The sequence below is a fragment of the Sturnus vulgaris genome, chromosome 4, assembly GCF_052056855.1.
Source record: "Sturnus vulgaris isolate bStuVul1 chromosome 4, bStuVul1.hap1, whole genome shotgun sequence".
Taxonomy (NCBI): Eukaryota; Metazoa; Chordata; class Aves; order Passeriformes; family Sturnidae; genus Sturnus; species Sturnus vulgaris.
The window spans coordinates 29,153,691-29,172,723 of NC_142246.1; the positions used below are offsets into that span (position 1 = coordinate 29,153,691).

General features: G+C 35.6%; 1 protein-coding gene across 1 annotated transcript in view; it reads left to right on the top strand.

The window, feature by feature from the left end:
* ZDHHC2 (zDHHC palmitoyltransferase 2) overlaps nucleotides 1–19,033 on the top strand; it is a 32,020-nt gene extending 12,987 nt beyond the window's left edge. Inside the window, exons 3-13 of the mRNA XM_014873448.2 lie at nucleotides 515–609; nucleotides 3,479–3,599; nucleotides 4,509–4,578; nucleotides 6,268–6,300; nucleotides 11,081–11,201; nucleotides 11,947–12,079; nucleotides 14,032–14,158; nucleotides 14,327–14,419; nucleotides 15,500–15,609; nucleotides 16,032–16,109; nucleotides 18,895–19,033. Coding sequence (XP_014728934.1) covers nucleotides 515–609; nucleotides 3,479–3,599; nucleotides 4,509–4,578; nucleotides 6,268–6,300; nucleotides 11,081–11,201; nucleotides 11,947–12,079; nucleotides 14,032–14,158; nucleotides 14,327–14,419; nucleotides 15,500–15,609; nucleotides 16,032–16,072 — 944 coding nt within the window. The 3' untranslated portion in view covers nucleotides 16,073–16,109; nucleotides 18,895–19,033. The remainder of the gene's footprint in view (nucleotides 1–514; nucleotides 610–3,478; nucleotides 3,600–4,508; nucleotides 4,579–6,267; nucleotides 6,301–11,080; nucleotides 11,202–11,946; nucleotides 12,080–14,031; nucleotides 14,159–14,326; nucleotides 14,420–15,499; nucleotides 15,610–16,031; nucleotides 16,110–18,894) is intronic.

The window sequence follows — 19,033 nt, forward strand, 5'->3', positions numbered from 1 at the left end:
CCTCCTAAAATCTAGGAAAAAAATTACCTGGATATGGGTACTGCTCAGGTGTCATGTGCATATTCACCCCAAGATTTCCCTCTCACTTCTCATTGTCCCCTTACGGCCTTTGGGGGTTTGGGGCTTTAGCTGGGGGGAGGCAGAGTGGGGGTTTTGGTGACTTGCAGTCTCCCTGCAAGGTTTATAAAGCTAAAAGGCAGAGATGCATCAGTTAATTAGAATTTAACAAATGTGTAAGGGAGACTGCTTGCTAATTAATGATGGAGCTTTAATAGGCTATTAACCATTTTCCTTAAACTTCTGTAATTTATGTAGACTGTGTCATGACCTTCCCCACACAGTTTGTATTTGTCTTATGTAAAGTTTGCAGTGCAGCATTTTTGTTGCAAAGCTTTTCCAGAGCCTCTGTATTTACATCTGTTAGAGAACTATCTGTGATGCCTACAGGCAGTGTTTGTAAGTACTACAATATCACTGATCTGTTTGTATTAATTCTGTTCCTTTCTGATTTTAGTTGTGTGCCTGGTTGCTTACCACATATTTTTCATGCTGTTCATCTGGTCATATTGGAAAACAATCTTTACGCTACCAATGAATCCTTCAAAAGAAGTAAGATAAACTTAACTTTTGTTTATGAAATAGCCTAGCCAAATGCCTGATTTTGTAGTGTTTGAATAACTTAGTCTCTGATCTCATGTAGCTTTACACTCTGTAGAAAAACACAGATGGCAGTTAACAGCTTCTTAATAGATTGAGTCAGATTTAAATCAGTGTAGTGATCAAGACAAAAAAGTAACAATTTCTCTAACTTTTTTAATAGATATTTTAAAATGAGATATTTATGGTAGAAAAAAAAATCCTGTCCACTTGAAAAATATGAGTTATTTGAACTAGCAGCCTAAATTTTTGCCTTGGGAATATCAGACTTTAATGTGGGCAAAAATTTATTTCCCTGTGTTTAAGATTTATATTTCTTGTCAGCATCTGTCTATTGTCCTCTGAATTAAAACTTCTTCCCTGTCTGTTTCGGTATGAAGGAACTTTTAGACTGTGGTGGGATTAGGTAAATTGATGGTGGGAAGCCACAGCTGGCTAAGCAGGAAGGGAGCTGGTACAGAACAGCCACGTGGAAAAAGAGGTCTGGGGAGGTTCTCAATCAATGGCACTGATGGAAATTCTGCTCATGCAGTTTTTTATAGCTAGCACAACTTTTTGGCCTTTTCTATTCTGTCTTCGTACAGAAACCCCTCAGTCCTCAGTAGGTGCTGTGTTACACAACCTCTGAGGTCAGGAGGAATCCTGTAGTTTGAAATATCCACAAAGCAAACACTTCCTTTGGCATGGACTCAACTCTAGCTGTTCTAAGTACCAGGTCAACCTAAAATGAATAGCTTGTGATTTCTACTGTCTGTTGTGCAGAGGTTCTATTCTGAATATTGTGACTTTTCATTCACCATTAGGATATGTAATTGTGAAAGCAAGTAGAGAATTCAAACTAATTGCCATCTTCACTGGAGTTCACACTGCAGTCTTTACTACAGCCTGGAGTGGGGAGGAGCAAAATAAATTAAAAACCTATTTCATTTGGTAATGACATAGCCAACTGTATGCATGTATATGATGACTATAGTGATAATTAGAAGGTTTTCAAATCATTGGGCTGATGCCAATAAAAGCATTTTGACAAATCCTGCTAAATATAATACAATTCCAAATCCATCATACAATGCTACTGGAGAATTTCAAATGATGTAGGAAAAGTATTGTAGTTGAGTAATAGAAAGCAGTGTGTGACCTTCCTGTATTCTTTGAATTTACAGTAATTCTTTGAATTTTGCAGTAAGTGACATCTGTGTTGTTCCTTGTCTTTTTCCTATTCAACTAGAGCGGTATTTTAAAAATTTAATTAGAGTATTTTTGTAATGTTAAATTACTGTTTGCCTTCCATTTTATGGCATGAAGTCTGCAAATAGAAAAAGATGTATTTTCAAGTGAACTGAACTAGCAAATACTCATTTGAAGACTGTAAAACAGATAAAGCTTTTGCATTTTGCAGCTGGTGCAAACCACACAGCTTTCTTTTAAGCATATTTCAAACTTTTACGTGTAAAGTAGGTTTTAATGGACTTTACTGTAGAGTGGGTCATTCTTTACTTATGCATACCAACTTTATACCAGTACTGCATGGAGATGGGAGTGAAAATGGTTACCCAGGCATGAAGGTTTTAGATGTGGGACTATTCTGAGGAACAAAAAAAAGATGGAACTGTAGTTCTGTTTACATCAAATAAGCATTTTTAAAAATATTCTAAACCAAGTTTCTGTAGTGAGAAATCTTATGTATCCCAATATAAATCAATTCAGATGTTGTTAAGAGTGTGTTCTTGCAAGGGAAAAAATGGTGACCTGAGAAACTCAAGTTAAACAGTGAATATCCAGCTTCATCTGGAAGACTGTGGGCTTTGTCAGGAAGGGTGGAGTGGTGCATTCCCTGTGGAAGTGAGAATAAGCTCCTAACTGCTTGTTTCTGTCTGCTTTCTTATTTTTACATGCATCGCTTTCTTTTAGGAAAGAAAGAAAATCAATATTATTGTAATGACTAGCCTTCCTGTAAACATAAATGCTGTGCAGAGAGCTTCTGTTTCTGGCACAGGGTAGAGACAGCTCTTCCTGCCAAATATGGACTTATTTTCAAAGGTGATTTTGTATCTTGTTTCTCTGGTAAAGATACCAAAGACTTCTGCCTGTTTCTAGAAGCTACAGTGACAAAGCTGTCTATGTTGCTGTGTTGCAGAGGACTTTGGAGTTTAAGAAATTTGTGCTTCTTCATATACTAAGCATCTCTTTCAGTAATTTTTGCCTTTTCAGCACTTGCTAGAGGACTTGTTATTGTTTAGGGCAGAGACTGAAGCTGGCATTTTATTCAGGAAGATATTCAAGATATGGTTATTTTGCCATACAAGACCCATCTCTTTCTTCTTTCCCATCTCTTCCAGTCTCTAAAGTAAAAACACACCCTATCAAGAAGAGATTAGTAGTGACAAAGAATAAAAGTGAAAATGCCAGACACTAGAAGAGAAATAAAGTTGTGTTTTCTGCTTTTACTAGTAGTATATTTTCTTTCAGTGTTTAACTGAAGGTTATATTCACTAGTTAATATTTGGCATTACAGAAGTAAATTGAGTGACCTTTCAGGGGAACGATAAGCTCTTGATCTTTCTCTTGAAGAATGTTGCTTAGTACTTCTGGAAGCATTCAGCATTGCATCAGTACCAAATCAGAAGTGTTTTTAATTTTATCTTCAGTTGCCATAAAATAAATTATATGTTGTGGGAACACTGGGTTATTTTCTGTAATACCCTGCACATGTTGCTAATCCATCTTTATATAATGAGTATTTATTCCTCTTTACACATCTACGGTTACATATTTAACTTGGAATTTGCTACTATTTCTTCTATTTTAAAAATTATTCCAGTTTCATCTATCATATTCAGACAAGGAGTCCCTAGAGAGAGAACCTAGAGGTGAATCCCAGCAAGAAGTCCTGAGACGGGCAGCTAAGGACCTTCCTATCTATACACGGACAATGTCTGGAGGTAAATGGGTGTTCAGGAGACTAACAAAGGCAGGTGTCTTGATGCACTACTTAAACTAATTTGAAAAGAGTTTTCAAGGGTTTGGATTGAAGGGAAAGAGGTTTTTTCATATTTCATAAAATAACAAAGTGGTCCAAGAACTTTCATTTAGCTTTGTGCAGCTACATTTATTCAGTGTATAAACATGGTTGGGAAGTAAATTTCAGCATACAATTTAGGATTTTAAAGTGGGTTGACAATGCCTTGCTCCTGTTTTCAAATTGATATTAACAAGCAGCAGAAGAGGCTGTAGCAGTCATTAACTGCATAGATTTCTTTTATCATAGGTTAAAAAATGATAAAAACAGAATCACTGTCTGCATGTCATGTATAGCTAGATAGATCACAGTAAGAAACTGTTACTGTTTTACTTGTTGGTGGTTCAGTTGCAAGAACAAAAGGTCTTCCAAACTACCAGTTAATCTAAACCTACTCATATTGTTAGTTTTTGAATTGTGACTAGCTAAGCAAATCCAAGAGATAATCTCACATAATAAATTAAAGCTGTTGGAATAATAGCTTAAAATAGCTATATTGTTGAATGGTCTTTAACATTTTCCAGTCTAATGAGGGTTTTGTGGGTTTTGTTGGTTGGTTGTTTTGCAGACCTAAAAGGCTTGGAGGGGAAAAAAAAGATTAGTATGATTAGCAGAGATTGCAAAAACTGAGCTTTTTTGGGTTCAGTCTGATAGATTAAGCCTTGCAAGCAGTTGAAGAATGCTTCAGTATTTGCAACTGCTCCTGATCATGCTGAGATACTTCCCTGGGGATTCTGCTGGGCTGAGCTGATAGTGTTTACTTTTGCACAGACTTCAGAAATCAAAATGTGTAACTGTACATCGAAATCTAATTTGGTACTTTTTTCTTTAGCAATCAGATACTGTGACAGATGCCATCTTGTAAAACCAGATCGTTGCCATCACTGTTCAGTATGCGACAAGTAAGAATATTTTTTAAATAAGTGACTTTCTGAATTAATCAATTAATCCATTTTTCTTTTTTGGCAGAGAAGCTTTTATTTTTTATGAGTAGATTTTTCAGGCTTAGTATTTTGTCAGACACACATTCACATTTTCCCTTAGATTTATTTTTTTTTTTTTTTAATTTAGATTTAGTTTTAATTTATTTATTTCTAAAGAAGTCTATAGCTTAGTCTAATTCATTTCATAACTCCCTTGATGTCAGTGTGGATTACATGGTCTTATACATTCTTAACATAATGGTTAAAAATTATAAATATTAATAAAGAATTTTCCTTAAGAACGTTACCAAAAATAGCTGATAAAAAATGTGCTTCTTTTGTTAGAATCTGAATAAGCATCACTACCCATCTCAATCTAATCATGATGTCACTTACATCTTACCTGAGGTAATAAGCTTAATATCCTATTTTTTACTGGATAACTTGCAGGGTACTTTTGTTTAATGAAAGAAACAGCCAAGCATTTTCCCATTTCTAACTGAAGCCATAAAATTAAGTTCTTGTTTATCTCACACAAAAGGAAGTTCATATTCGTACTCTCCAGAAGTCTGATTGCTTTCTAATTTAATCTTTCTTTTGACTGTTCTCTCTGACCCTTCTCCAGTTAGCTTGGCTGTCTGTGTGTTTCTTCACTCTGGTCCCCCAGTGCTTTATATTTCTAACTTTGGGAGAAGACCCTTCTTCAGAGGGTGATTTATTCTTAGCTTTAAGGCTGTTCCAAATACTCTTCAGCTGATCAAACATTCCAACACAGTTTTGAGGTGGAGAAGACGTTGTTTTGTCCAGGAAAGCAGCAGAGGCACTGAAAGAGAGACAGAGTTGAGGCAGGAAGAGCATCTTGGTTGTGTTGTATGGAATGGTGGTTGCAGTGTAAGACAGGAACACAGTCATGTGTGTGTCTAATAAAGAAAAATGGTGACTTGTTAGCCCACAAAATGTGAGTGAAATTTGCAGAATGCAATTAGTTGACATATTTTGTAGAATAGCTTTGTTTTGTCCTTACCTTACCAAAATTTGCTTGTTTCAATCATATCTAATTTTCTTGTGAATATTTTATTAATGGAACATTTTATTAACTGTTGCAATTTTACTCTTAAACAAATTTTATTATTTATTATTATTTTAAAATTATTATTAAATATTAAATTTTGCAATTAATTCATTGCAAAAGTGTTTGAGATTTTTCATACAAGGTAAGCTCTTAAGAACCTTGTCTATTTGCATAGAAAGATGTATATATTTCTATAAAAACAGACAAGGTCCTTGGAAATATATTTAGTTGTATGACTACATAATAATTTAATTTACCCAGTTTCTAAGGTTTTGCCAGAAAATAGACAGTAGCTGAAAATCCTATTCAGATTGAGGACCAAATGCTAAAGTTGACAAAGTCCTATAGATTGCATTTTCTTAAATCACAAGTTCTTAACATATCAAATGTTTTCCTTATTTCTGCAGTTCTCTTGTAGGTAAACTGTATTATGTGAATTTGAATGGATGCATTTATTAAATCGATTATGTAATGTATAGTAAATATGGATAATTCTTAATTTATATGTAAATAATTAAAATCTGGCATGTAACTTTGCTTCTGACAATTTTTTTTTCTTTTGGCTATGCTTGGAATTCTGGTGGTGTTTTTTAAAGATGCATTTTGAAGATGGATCATCACTGCCCTTGGTGAGTGTACTATTGGTTTTCTTTTCTTATGTTCTGATTTGGTAAAATACACTTTTGTGGGGCTTGCCATCACTATGATGCTTCAGCATTTATAGAGTTAGATGCGTAGTGTTGCAGAACTGTTGGAGTTATTTAGTGTATGTCCTCTTTTCCTAGTTGTGACATACAGAAAGAAGTTCAATTATCATTTTTCTTGGACTTTTGAGTTTGGTACCTCTTTATGTTTTTGCAAGTATGGATGAAGTAGACTTCTGATCAGTGAGAACTTCTTTTAAGAACTGCATCTTTTCTTCATGGAGTTTGAATATTACTGAGCCTTAGTTGCATTGAAGGGTGAATTGCTACCCTAGGTTTAAAATGAAAGGGCAAGGCTATGCTCAGTTCCTTTTACTGAATCTCCCAGGACAGCTGGAGTGGACTTGCTGGAAATACCCAAGTTAGCACTTCCAGTTTTATGGGTTCTTTGTTTTCTTTCATTCTTTCTCCCCTCTGCCTCCCACCCTCCCTCGTTTTGGTGCCATGTCAGCCCACACAGTAGTTTTGTTCTACTGTCTTTTCTTAGCAGCCCTTGGAACCAGTGGATAGACAGGATGTATAATTAGTTTTATGTCAGTTTGGCAGGTGTATGTCACAGAAATAATTAAATATAATTGCTTAGTAAGGTCCAAGTTTAGAGGATTGAGTGATACATGGCAGTTCCTCACCATATAAAATGATCAGAGAAGAATTCCCCGTGTTGGACAAACTGAATGGTAGATGGTTCTAAGCAGTTGTTTTGACACTTTCTTATATCAAATTCTGGGACAGAGGAGGCTCTGTCCTGGGGCAGGAAGGGGTGCAGGGCTCCTCCTGTTTCTCTTGGTCCTGACTACAGCATCTGCCATAATGTCATTTTATTTTAATTATCTCATCTTATTTTGCATCTACATGGTAGATACAATTGAAATAAATAATTACCAGTGTGGGTAGAGTTTTTTTGCTGTAGGGATAATCAGCGTGTGAAAATTGACAGTGTTCAGCATTAGTAGTGTGCTTCTTAAAAAAGACATAAACAGCAACAACAAACAAGGCCACAACAAAGCAAACAGGTAAAACTATTGAATGTGGAACAAATTTCTTAGAACAAAAAACAGAGTTTCCTTTTTTCAGCTTTTTAATAGCTGCCTTATCAAAGGTTTTAAGAAAAGCAGTAAACAGTTGCCAGGCTATTCCTGACAATGTATCAGTGAAAAGTCTCTATATGACTATTAATATGCAGTACTACAAACACTTCTTGCAAGCTTTGTGGTCTCTTTGTTATTTTTTGTGTTTTTCTGCCTTAGAACATTTACATGAAAATGTCCTTCATGTAAGCTTCAATTTCAGAATAAAAATCCATTGTATCAAATAAAAAATCATAAACAGTACTCAGGTTTTGTGTAAAGGGACAGTAAAATGTCATTTCACTAGGGCAGAAACTTCCAGAAAAACTCTGCTTTCCTCTCAGTGGCATTTGCTTCTTATACATGTTTGCACTCTTCTTAATCTAACAACATAAACATTCCCAATTTGAGAGACTATTTACACTGCTCGTTGGTTTTAATCTGATAAGCAATGGGTGCAAAAAATAAAAATACAAATAGAGAAGGTATTGACAGATGTGTAATGCTTCTTGATGGAGAGATGTTCCTTTTGTACTCCAAGTGACAGAAATGCATTAGAGAAAGAGGTATTGCGCATTTTTTCCTAATTTGAGCAGATGTTCACAGTTCCTTGTTCACCTTAAAAGAAAGAACTATGTGGAAGAGATGAAAGAGTTTTGAAATACTGCAGAGGTGCTGATAAATCTTTATAGTTTCCTGTAAAGACCTGTATTCAAAGGTTCTTAGGGAAATACATGGCTATCTTGCCAACAAAAGTAAGGGTGCAATTCAATGTAATGGATGGGGTTTAGCCTCTCATTAGGTTCTGCTGAACTTCATTAGGCTCTGCTTTGCTTTTCATGTTGTGATTTTTTGGTGGGAGCAAGTTGGGTGGGAAGGAAGAGGGACAGAACTCACGTGATCCTTGGGGAGAGCAGGGAAACAGCAATGAGTGCTATCTCTAATGTAATATTCTGCTAGGAGAAGGATTTCTGGAGAGAGGATGGGTAAAAATAACCTATGGAAGGTAAGATAAAGCTTCTGGAAGGCAGAGGTAATGAGAGGTTGTCGTGTCCTAGCCCCAGGTCAGCTGTCTGCTGCTCTCTGGGAGGCTTTATTTTGACTGTCACTCCTGCACTAATGGAAGTGCTGTGATAAACAGAAATACTTAATGCTAATTGCCCACTAACTACTCTGAAAGGTTTAAGTGATGCATTGGTGATTTCTAGTGCTATTTACAGATGGAGCTGCAGGTGGGAATCCAGAGACTTGAGGCATCACCACAATACTGTTTAGTACTTTAGTGTATATAACACTCTTACTACTAACAAGATGTGTTTAGGAACAACTTAGGAATAATTCAAAACATCCCTCCTTAATCTTTTGAGCAATCCAAATAGCTAGCATCTCCTGGATTCTGTGGTGCTTTTTGTTAACTGAGTTGCATCACCTTCAGTGCCTTGTAAATTATTTCTTTGCCTGACATTTTCAGTAAACTAACCCCTCAGACAGGAATTATATATATTCTTTTTGTACTTGAAAATTGAGTGTTTAAATGTTAGCTGTAATCCAAATTGTTATTCTGAACTGTTCTAACTGTATGAATGTTTCACTGCAATAACATATCATTATTTACCCAGTTTTTGGTATATTTATCAGTTTTTCTCAGAAGTGTTAGACTTCAAATCTAAGCACCGTTCTTGAGTTTTAAGATTTGATGCTGCATGCTCAAACAGTACAATTACAAAACCTTGGTGTTTGCTTTCTCTTCAATCTTCTGATGAACTATTCTTTTCCAGTAGGACCTCTGCAGTCTGGGGCCTTGTCAAAATTGAAGGGAGCATAATAAATTATGCAAGTTTATTCTGACATGTGTACCACATGCCATGGTGCAGAACAACAGTTAGAAATAAATCTGTCTTTGATTCAAGAAACTTCATCTTTGGGGAATAACATTTCACTTGGTTTTTCTTTTCTCACATCAGTGTCTTAAGTAAGAACAGTTCAAAAATAAGCATCATGAAAGAAAAGTAGGATTATCATAGAAAACTTGAACCTGAATTGCTTACTTTGACATATTAATGAAAAAACCTACTTCACTGTGGATAATTTTATATTTACTTTTTCATAAGAATAATGATGATCTTAAAAATATATCTTCTTTTTCTTTAATTAGAACAGTGTGTTGTGAGTGCTTAACTGTAGTTAACAGGAATGCTTTAGCTATTGCTGCATGACAATGCAAAATTTAATGTTCAGCAAAGTGTTTTGTCTAAACAAAACTTAGAAAAAACTGACCCAACTTGCTACCCACCCTGAGAATGGGTAACAGTAAGGTACAGTGAAAATTTCTTTGCTATTTTAAGATTTTACCCTTATCTGATTAGCATGTCTACTGCCATTAGCATCACCTTCTCCCTAAAGAAGAAAATAGTTCTGGTAACTTGCCTTGCACTTCTGAAAGCTAAAGTTAAGCCTCACCACACATTCTTTGGTTTTTTGGGGTTTTTTTGAGAATTATTTATCAATGCACAAGTATCTTTATGGATGTAAGTCTTCTCTTAATTGACTGATCTTTCTGACAGCAGTATCAGTTGGGTTTTTTTTAAGCTCATATGAAGAGTTCTGTTAAGGTTAGTGCAAAGATAGCTTTGATTAGCTTCTCAATTCAACCAAATAAAAGAGGAAGCAGTTTACCAATAAACTGCCCATGGGGAGTACTCCAATTTTTTCATTTGGTGGGTGTAATATCATTGAATGTTTAATAGCACTCAAAAATTCATAATATACAATATATTGTCTCTAATGGGAAGCTACTGTGGTACTAAATGCACCCTCATCATCATAATGTATACTACTTGCTCGTTATCCTGTATAAAAATCTTTACAAATGGGAGACAGGTGATCTTAGAGCCCATAAATGAAAATTTATAAAATATAAATCTTATAAAATAAGATGTATTTGAGCACTTAGATGTGTTTCTAATGTCTCATTCCCTGTCATGTTGTCACTGATATGGAATGTTTTCTATTCCAGGGTAGCATTTATCTCAAAAATATTTATATTTGCATAGAATAATAAGACTCTCCTATTAATGTTCTTACATTTGAGAAACTTACTTAGAAGTTTTATGGTATGAGAAGTTTTAAGTATATAGTACAATTAATGAAGGAGGGTCTGCATTAAATGAGACTGCTTTTATTCTCAAAAAAATCAGTCAAATTTCAGTTCCTGGATTGTTACTGTCCCAGTTGACATGCAGTATGCCTAATGGTATAACATGCATACTTACCTGCAAACTGAAAAAAAAATGGCTAACTGCAATCACATTTACATCAGATGTGCTGAGAACAAATTTCTTACCATAAGTGAAAATATAACTTCAGTAAGTTGTTGAAAGCACTGTTAACCTGGTAAAGTTCTTTGGGCATTTTTGTAGTGGTGATGGTGGTGGTTTGATTTGGGTTACTACACTAATTTGAGAATTGAATCTAAATCCATTCCAGTAGCTTGAGGCAGCAGAGACAGGAAATAAAACTTGGTTTACATGCTGGTATAAATGTTTTTAGAGTAAATAAGTTTAATTTAAATTGGATGAAAGCAAAGAAAACTTTCATGACATTTCATTTTTACATGTTTTTTTGTTTGTTTTTATCAGGGTGAACAACTGTGTAGGATTCTCCAATTACAAATTTTTTCTTCTCTTCTTGGCTTACTCGCTACTGTATTGCCTTTTCATTGCTGCAACAGATTTGCAGTACTTTATAAAGTTTTGGACAGTAAGTGCTCTGATCTACATACTGTCTTCAAGTGTGTGAAGTTACTGCTGTGCAAAAAATCTAAGATTCTAAGGAGACCTACAAAAAAGCTAAGGACAGACATTTTTACAAGGACATGCAGTGATAGGACAAGGAGAAATGGCTTTAAACTGAAAGAGGGCAGATATTGATTAGGTATTAGGAAGAAGTTCTTTATTGTGATGGTAGTGAGGCACTGGAACAGGTTGCCCAGAGAAGTTACCAATTCCCCATTGCTGGAAGTGTTCCAGGCCAGGTTGGATGGGGTTTTGAACAACCTGGTCTAGTCGAAGGTGCCCTGTGCATGGCAGGGCATTGGGATCTTAGTGATTGTGAAGATCCCTTCCAAGCCAAGGCATTCCATTGTAAACTAGTATCTCCTCATGTCATGTGCAAAGGTATAACCTATATATACAGTCATAGCCTTCATTTTTTTCAAATTATTCTTCTCTAAAAGACACTTCAAAGTTCAATTTAAATTTCAGATTCTTGCTCTCAGTATTTATAGTTTCCCAAGAAAGGGCCCGTTTCTTTAACTTAAATGTTGTCACCAACCTAATTGCCTGGCTGTCTGTACATAGTAGCTGTATAATCCATTTATTGGTATTCTTGTTGTGTGGTGTATTTGTCTGTGTGCTGACTTTGATTTGGCTGAATAGAGGATTATTAATAATCAAATGAAACAGCTATTTCCCCAATTCTAATAGCTATTTTTTTTTATTTTTAGAATGGCCTTCCTGATACTCAAGCCAAGTTCCACATCATGTTTTTATTCTTTGCTGCAGCTATGTTTTCTGTCAGTTTGTCTTCTCTCTTTGGGTATCACTGTTGGCTTGTCAGCAAGAATAAATCTACATTAGGTAAGTAGATTTAATGCTTCTGTGTTTGGCAGCAAAAAATAAATATTTAATGTATCTTATATGCATGAGGGTAATGGAGGAAGTGGGCAATTCTACACAAGTTCCTTGGATCTTGGTTAGAAGACTCCCGAGTTCTTCTGCTCCCTGGAAATTTTGACTCTTTCTCTCCTGCCTCAAAGGGCCAAGTTATTAATAAACTTAATGTTCTTCCTCTCACTGCTTTCTACCCACAGTTTATTAACAGAAACTGCATAAACTAAAAAAATTAAAATCAAGATAAATTTCTAATAAATGTTAGAGGGACTACTGCGTGCTCACACACAAAATGTTTGAATGCATTTGTGACTGATCACAGAGCTTTATAAATAAAGTCCAGAAGACTTAAGTGCCTCTTCTGTACTGCATGCTGGACTGTAATAATGCCAATTTGCAATATAGTCATTAAAATTTCTAAATCTCTAAATGCTTTCCTGTTGACGTAAGCTGATTTAAAGTAGGCCAATGAATTGTCCTGTTTTTTCCAGTTCTCTTTGGATTTGTTGATGATGATTAATGATGATTTTGATGATTAAAGGAAAACTGTGAAAATAGCCATCTGTATCAATGGAAGAAAGCTTGTTTACTTCAAGATTTCCTCTAGGATTTTTTAGTTTCTTCAGTATTCTAAGAAATCATTGACTTGGAACAATTTTTTACTGGTATTAATTTCTATGTGGTATAAGGAAAAGTTTTATTAAAGATGCTTATTTGAACGGAAATAAATTTGTGCTCTGTTTATAAAGTGATCTTATAATTTTAGTGCAAAAAATTTGTTCAGAGGTAATCATAATGCATTACACTTCTAATACAACTTTTTGCATTTTCAAAACAAATGCAATCTCATGCTGGTAATATGTTTCCTGCATACTGAAGTTGCTCAAAAATATCTGGTGTCTCTTCCCATTTTACTTTGGGAAATTGCTCAATATGTGAAGCCTTAAAATAATGAAGTAAGTATAAATATAATGAAGAAAGCCTTAAAATAATGAAGCCTTAAAGTAATGAAGGCATAATAGCTTTAAGTGTGACTGTGCTTAAATCATCTGGGGAGTTCTTTTCCTAGCCTAATATGGGCATCTAAAAGGGTGCCCCTATCTTCCCTTCTCCCTTCTTTATTGTAATTAATGCACACTGCATGTGGAAGGTCATTTCCAGCAGGTCATAGCTAAGGTTTGATTGCAGAAGGGCAGTCTGAGCATGGTTCTGACATGGCCTGTGGGAGCTGTACTGTCAGGACATCAGGACAGAGTTTGCCTGCTATGTATAGCCAATTAAGGGAATTAAATGGCTCTCAGTCACTTGGTGAAAAGTGAATGAATTTTCTGCTTCAGGCACTTTGCAACACTTGAAGCTATATTTAGCTCTCTTCTCCAGAAATTTAGGTTGGATGGCCAGGGGGAATAATCTGGGTCTATGAGCAAAGACATTTATGCAGTTGTAAAAACACATGGTATTTTTGTGCCCCAGTGTGTGAAAAGCTAGTCTTACTACTGAAGTAGGTTAATTCTTTCTTCTTTTCCATTACTTTTTCTGTAATAAACCCTTTGTTTAGGTTTTTCTTTTTTGAGGACTACCTTTGTGTCTGTGTTCATAGTCGCATACTGAAATCTTCATATAAACATGTCATCATGCCTTCTTAAAAACTGAATTCCTCACTCTTCCTTGCCTTGCTGAGGAAGGAGGGTGAAGGAGACTTCCACCCTTCCAGAGCCATTGGACCTGCTCCACATGCATAGTGCCAGTGTAGCACTGACTTTGGCTTCCAAGAATGCACTCTCTGTCTTTCTCAGCCATTTGGGCAGTACAGCCTTTCCTCTTGGGTTATGGTACCTGCAGTGAAAGTGCCTAAGTACTGATGAGAGACTGCAACATGCTAACCTGCAAAGAGGTCTAATTAATCTCTTTCTTTTAAGAGGTGTTCAGAGCTCCCATATTTCGTCACAGAACAGATAAGAATGGCTTTAGCCTGGGCTTCAGCAAAAACCTAAGGCAGGTGTTTGGTGATGAGAAGAAATACTGGCTGCTGCCTGTGTTTTCAAGGTATGCTGGTCCTAATGCTTCATTTGTTTAAACTGTTGAATAAGCAGGATCCAGAGAGTCTGGGGGATGGTTAATTTTTGGAAATAAGATATAGTAATACTTTAATAAAAAAAGTTCTTCAAACTTGAGAGATTTTGATATGTATGACACTAATTTTGAATTTTTCAGTTTAGGGGATGGTTGCTCCTTTCCAACTTGCCTTGTTAATCAGGATCCTGAGCAAGCTTCCACACCTGGTGGACTTAATTCAACATCCAAAAAGTAATCTGCTTTTTGTTACCCATTTCAAATAGTTGATTTTTTTTTTTCCTGTGCACTCATAAACAGAATGATGTATAATATACTTTAAAGCGGTAAGCAAATGAAGAGTATCCTTTTAATAAATCCAAGTCATATTTTAACGGTTAAGCTGTAAATCAGGTAATCCTCAGATTTATATTTAAATTTATGGAAATGAGGTGGAGTGGGTCTTTCCCCTGATGTGCTTTGTCTCGGTTCAGTGGCATCCCAGGACCTGAATTTTTCACACCTGCCTAACAGTCAGTATCAGCAGTGTTCTTTATGCATACATGAGATGGTTAGTCAATCTGCCTGTGATACAGATCCATTGCCCTTCATGGCTTTTGGGGGACCCCTGCTATTTATTGTCTGGTGAAAGCTGCTTCATATAAAGGGAATCATCCCTAATGGCACTTGGTCCAAAGCACAGGAAGCTGAATATTAAGTGTTTCTGCTGATAATAGAACATGTTTTATTAGTTCTTATCCTTAATGGACATGACATATCTAAAGTGTAAAAAGTATGCATATTCTCCTTTAAATAAATTTATATTGCATTTTTGTGGAAAAATGTATGTAATGTAAAGTGTGATAAGTATAGTGAATGTGTGGCTAAGAAATGATAATGGAATCATACTGACAATCTTTTATTCATGAAAAAATATATGACATTTCAGCTAGCTATCTACTGACGTTTTAACTTATCCCAGCATTCTGTAGCTTACTCTAGGAAAGAGATTTTAGAGATGTACTCTCCACTATTTATCATGTGGGGTTTCTTGTAGTGAAGAGGAATATAGGTAAGAGTGCATTTGGGGCTGAAGTGCATGTATTAATATAAAGTGGCTGTCAAATTAAAAATCCCTATGCTTTTTAGATTGTGCTTGCACTTGTGACAACTACAGTGTAATGTATGTAATGATAAAAAAGCAGTGATTTATCAGACAAGAAGCAAGGTGAGGTAAGGAAAATACTGCATATGACAAACTGTTAGTAATGTGTGGTAGGTAAGATGATGAAAAATTACTGCAGTTCACTAATGTTCTTTTTATTGGCACTACAGTGAGAGCCATCTGTTTCCTGCAAAGCCGTTGCGTGATTCCCAGAGCCACCTACTTACAGATACACCATCTTGGTCAGAAACTACTGCCAAGGCTGAAAAGGGCAAAGTTGGTAAGGAGCTGACTTATGCTGCAGTGATTGGTGTTGTATAAACTAGTTTTGGAGGATATAGTGTAACAGTGATTACAGTCACATGGTTTGTACTCATGAACCAAAATTCAGGAAGCTTTTTTTTAAATACATGCTTGTAGGAAGTGCCATGTGTCAAGCTGCTGTGCCTTTCCCAGTTAAACCTGACCAAGGGATATCAGAGCACTGATACCAGTAGGTGCTAATTATTTTTTAAGCTAGGCCTGATAGCACCTTTGATAACAAATTGCTTATAAAAGAGGTGACACCTATTTGCAGCTAGTGAAAAGCTATGGGACAGGACTAGACTTGTTAATAGAGTAATGACTTTAAAATGATTGTTGATTCAAGCTTGTATTATTTGCTGAAATAGACATGAGACCTTTCTATTTTTTGTCTTTAAGGTATGAGCAATCCTGCATTAACCATGGAAAATGAAACCTAATTTCCCTTAAAAGAAACACCTGAATATGTAAGGAAAGGTATGTTAATATCCTCTGTATTTGATATTTTATTCTATGATTCCTAACCATTTGAAGAATGCACAAAAGAAAATTACTAAAACATTTCCTATTGGTTTTCTTTTCTTGGGTTAATTTTTTTACCACATGTAATAGCACATCAATTCATAGTTTTAAACTAAACCTCCTACTTTTTGATGTGTCATGTTTGCAAATTAGTTTGATCCTTATATTCACTGGTTTTTAGGTAATAGTCTAATACAATAATATTATTATTCCCTTTCTTTAGAAAGATACTTAAATTGTGAGTATTCAAGCTGTTCTGCCAATATTTGTAACGCTAAGTTTGAAAATTAGACTATTCTTGACACTGAATGCAAAGACCATAGCTTTGTCTGCTAAAACAGGTAAAAATCCATCAAATGATGAAGCAAAAAGGATTTAGTCTAATATATAAGCTATTAGTGTCTTGCTCTGAGTCAGGTACTGAGCTGCGTCCTATTTAATAGTAAAAACATGCTGCTAACTGAAGACCAAAGGTGTCCATATGACTTCTTGAGTATTTAATCACCTGCTGTCAAAAACAGCTGAGATTTTCTTGATTTCTTGCATTAATATCTTGCAACACAGACTTCTCAGAAAGCAGGTTTGAGAAGCAGCTAGTAAATTCTGTCAGGTATATAACAGGAGTTGACCTTTACCCTAGGTTGTGGAGAATGAACACAATTATCACATTCAGTCTAGTACTTGAATATAGCTAACTCCACAAAAAAATTACTGAATTAAATTATTTTGTATTTAAAACTGTATTAAAAGTTTGACTCCAGCCCTAAGAATTTCTTTATACCAAATAATTGGTATGGAGGAGTTGTTCCAGCCAGGTCATTTCTTGTCTGCTGTTGGAAGCACCTTTACAGCCATCCTAAAAAAGTGTCTCCAGTGAATGTCCTTCATTTGTGTGTGATATGTGTGACTCTTGGGCACGCTCTCATGGAATAAATGAAAGGCATGGAAATTCATCAGGGAACTGCAGTGATTGCTACTAGAGCCGTTAGGAATGGTATTGCACTGTCAAGGCAGATTATAAAAGTGGTAGGTGTGCAGATACCAACAGATGGGCCCATAGCTTGTACCAAAAAGTTCCCGGAAGCTCAGTTTGGTTCAGAAGAGAAATTTAAAAACCTCTTGGCCCTTACATTCTAGTTTTGTGTTCAGTGATGAAGACACAGAAGACACAGTTCCAGATATAGGTACATCTGCAAAGTTGATGATGATGTGAAGTGTTAGAGGTGTTGAAAATGTGGGTGTCAAATGAACAGAGTTAAAGAGATGAGTGAAGGAAACTCAGTGTCTTCGATTTTCACTGCTCTGTGTGATGTTTTAATAGAATATAAACCCCTCATTCTAACCCTTTGTTCAAAGTGTAAAACGTTGCATTCTGTACTGTTTAATCCATCAGTTCTTTCAACAAAACAACAGCTTCTGGAAGAGACTAAATTACTTACCTCAGGTAGTTTAATGTCTTACATGTCAGCACTAATCAAGAGTAAAATATTGGAGACAGATTTAAAGAAACATTCTTGGACTGTTACAGAAATACCATTAATTGCAACTAGTTTTATCAGGCTGGAGTTCTACTTTCTAAAGTTCTAATGCTTTACTTACTTAAGTAATAGCTTTTAAACTTTAATCTTTCTTTGAAGAGTGTGTACAATCAAACATGGTCTATGAGTGTTCTAAAGATTTTAAAAGTGGGTGGGTTTTCCCATCAGTTTAGCTTGATAAACATCTTGTGCTCTTTTAAAATTATTCTCTTCTTCTAGTCCAGTCTGAGAATGAGTTGTGTTTGCAGACTGATTACTTCGCTCTCTGGGCTTTGGGGGCTTTGTTTGATGGTGTTTTTTCTTTTGGGAAGCATCCATTTTGAAACGTGGCTTTTTAGTGAGAGACTACTTTCAGAAAAGGTTATATCTAGAGTCAGTCTAAAGTCACATAGAGGGGCTCCTGGAAGCTGGTTTTGCCTCACTTAGATTCATGCACTTTCAGAAAGGTAGTAAGGAGTGGTAATTCTCTGACATGGGCATAAGCACCAGATTGGTTGTTTTTTTCTTCTGTGTGGCAGTTAAAACTTTCTGGAGAAGTAACAAAGATAGGTTGCTGTTTACATATATGTGACATACAGTTGCTGGAATAAGAGCCCTTATATAAAAACTTCTTTTAGCTACTTTGCATTTAACTTCATTATATTCTTATCAATATATGAGTGGTATTTGTTCGTAGGGATTGAATAGAATACTTTTAATAGAGCTGCTGAAGTCACCACAACAAAACCAAGTAATTTCATCTTAGATATGAAAAATACAGCCCGCAGCCACTGCCAATGTGTCAGAATTAGAATTTCTGTCCCACTGAAGGATCTGTTCAATATCCTGTATTCTATAATCCTTCATATTTCAGTAGAGGACTAACTACCGAAAGTGCCAGATGTAGTTTAAACTAATGTAAGAGAGAATTCTTTTTTAATTATGTTGGTATCTGCAAGTACTGTAAAAATAGCTCATGTCATTTTATAAACTGATGGCCTGCTTGCTGTGTAGTCAGTACTTATCACTGTCATCGTGAAGTAGATTAATAACATATCTACATATCATATAACAAGGGAAGAGTCTTATTGGGTTCCTCTTCAGGGTGGGATTTTTATTCTACTGTTAGTCACTTTCCCTTTCAAGTTGATGAGACTTGTTACAATAACGTGAAGTATTACTTGATTCTAATAATGTGTTTTGTGATTAATATTCTGTTCCAGTGTAAGAACAAGCTATTGTTGGAAGGAAGATGCATTCTTCCCTATTGGCCAGCTGCTCCTGTCTGCTCCTCTATGGATGTGCTCAGAAAACAAACTGACAGATGATTAGATGTCTCCATGTCACTGCTTGAAACACAAA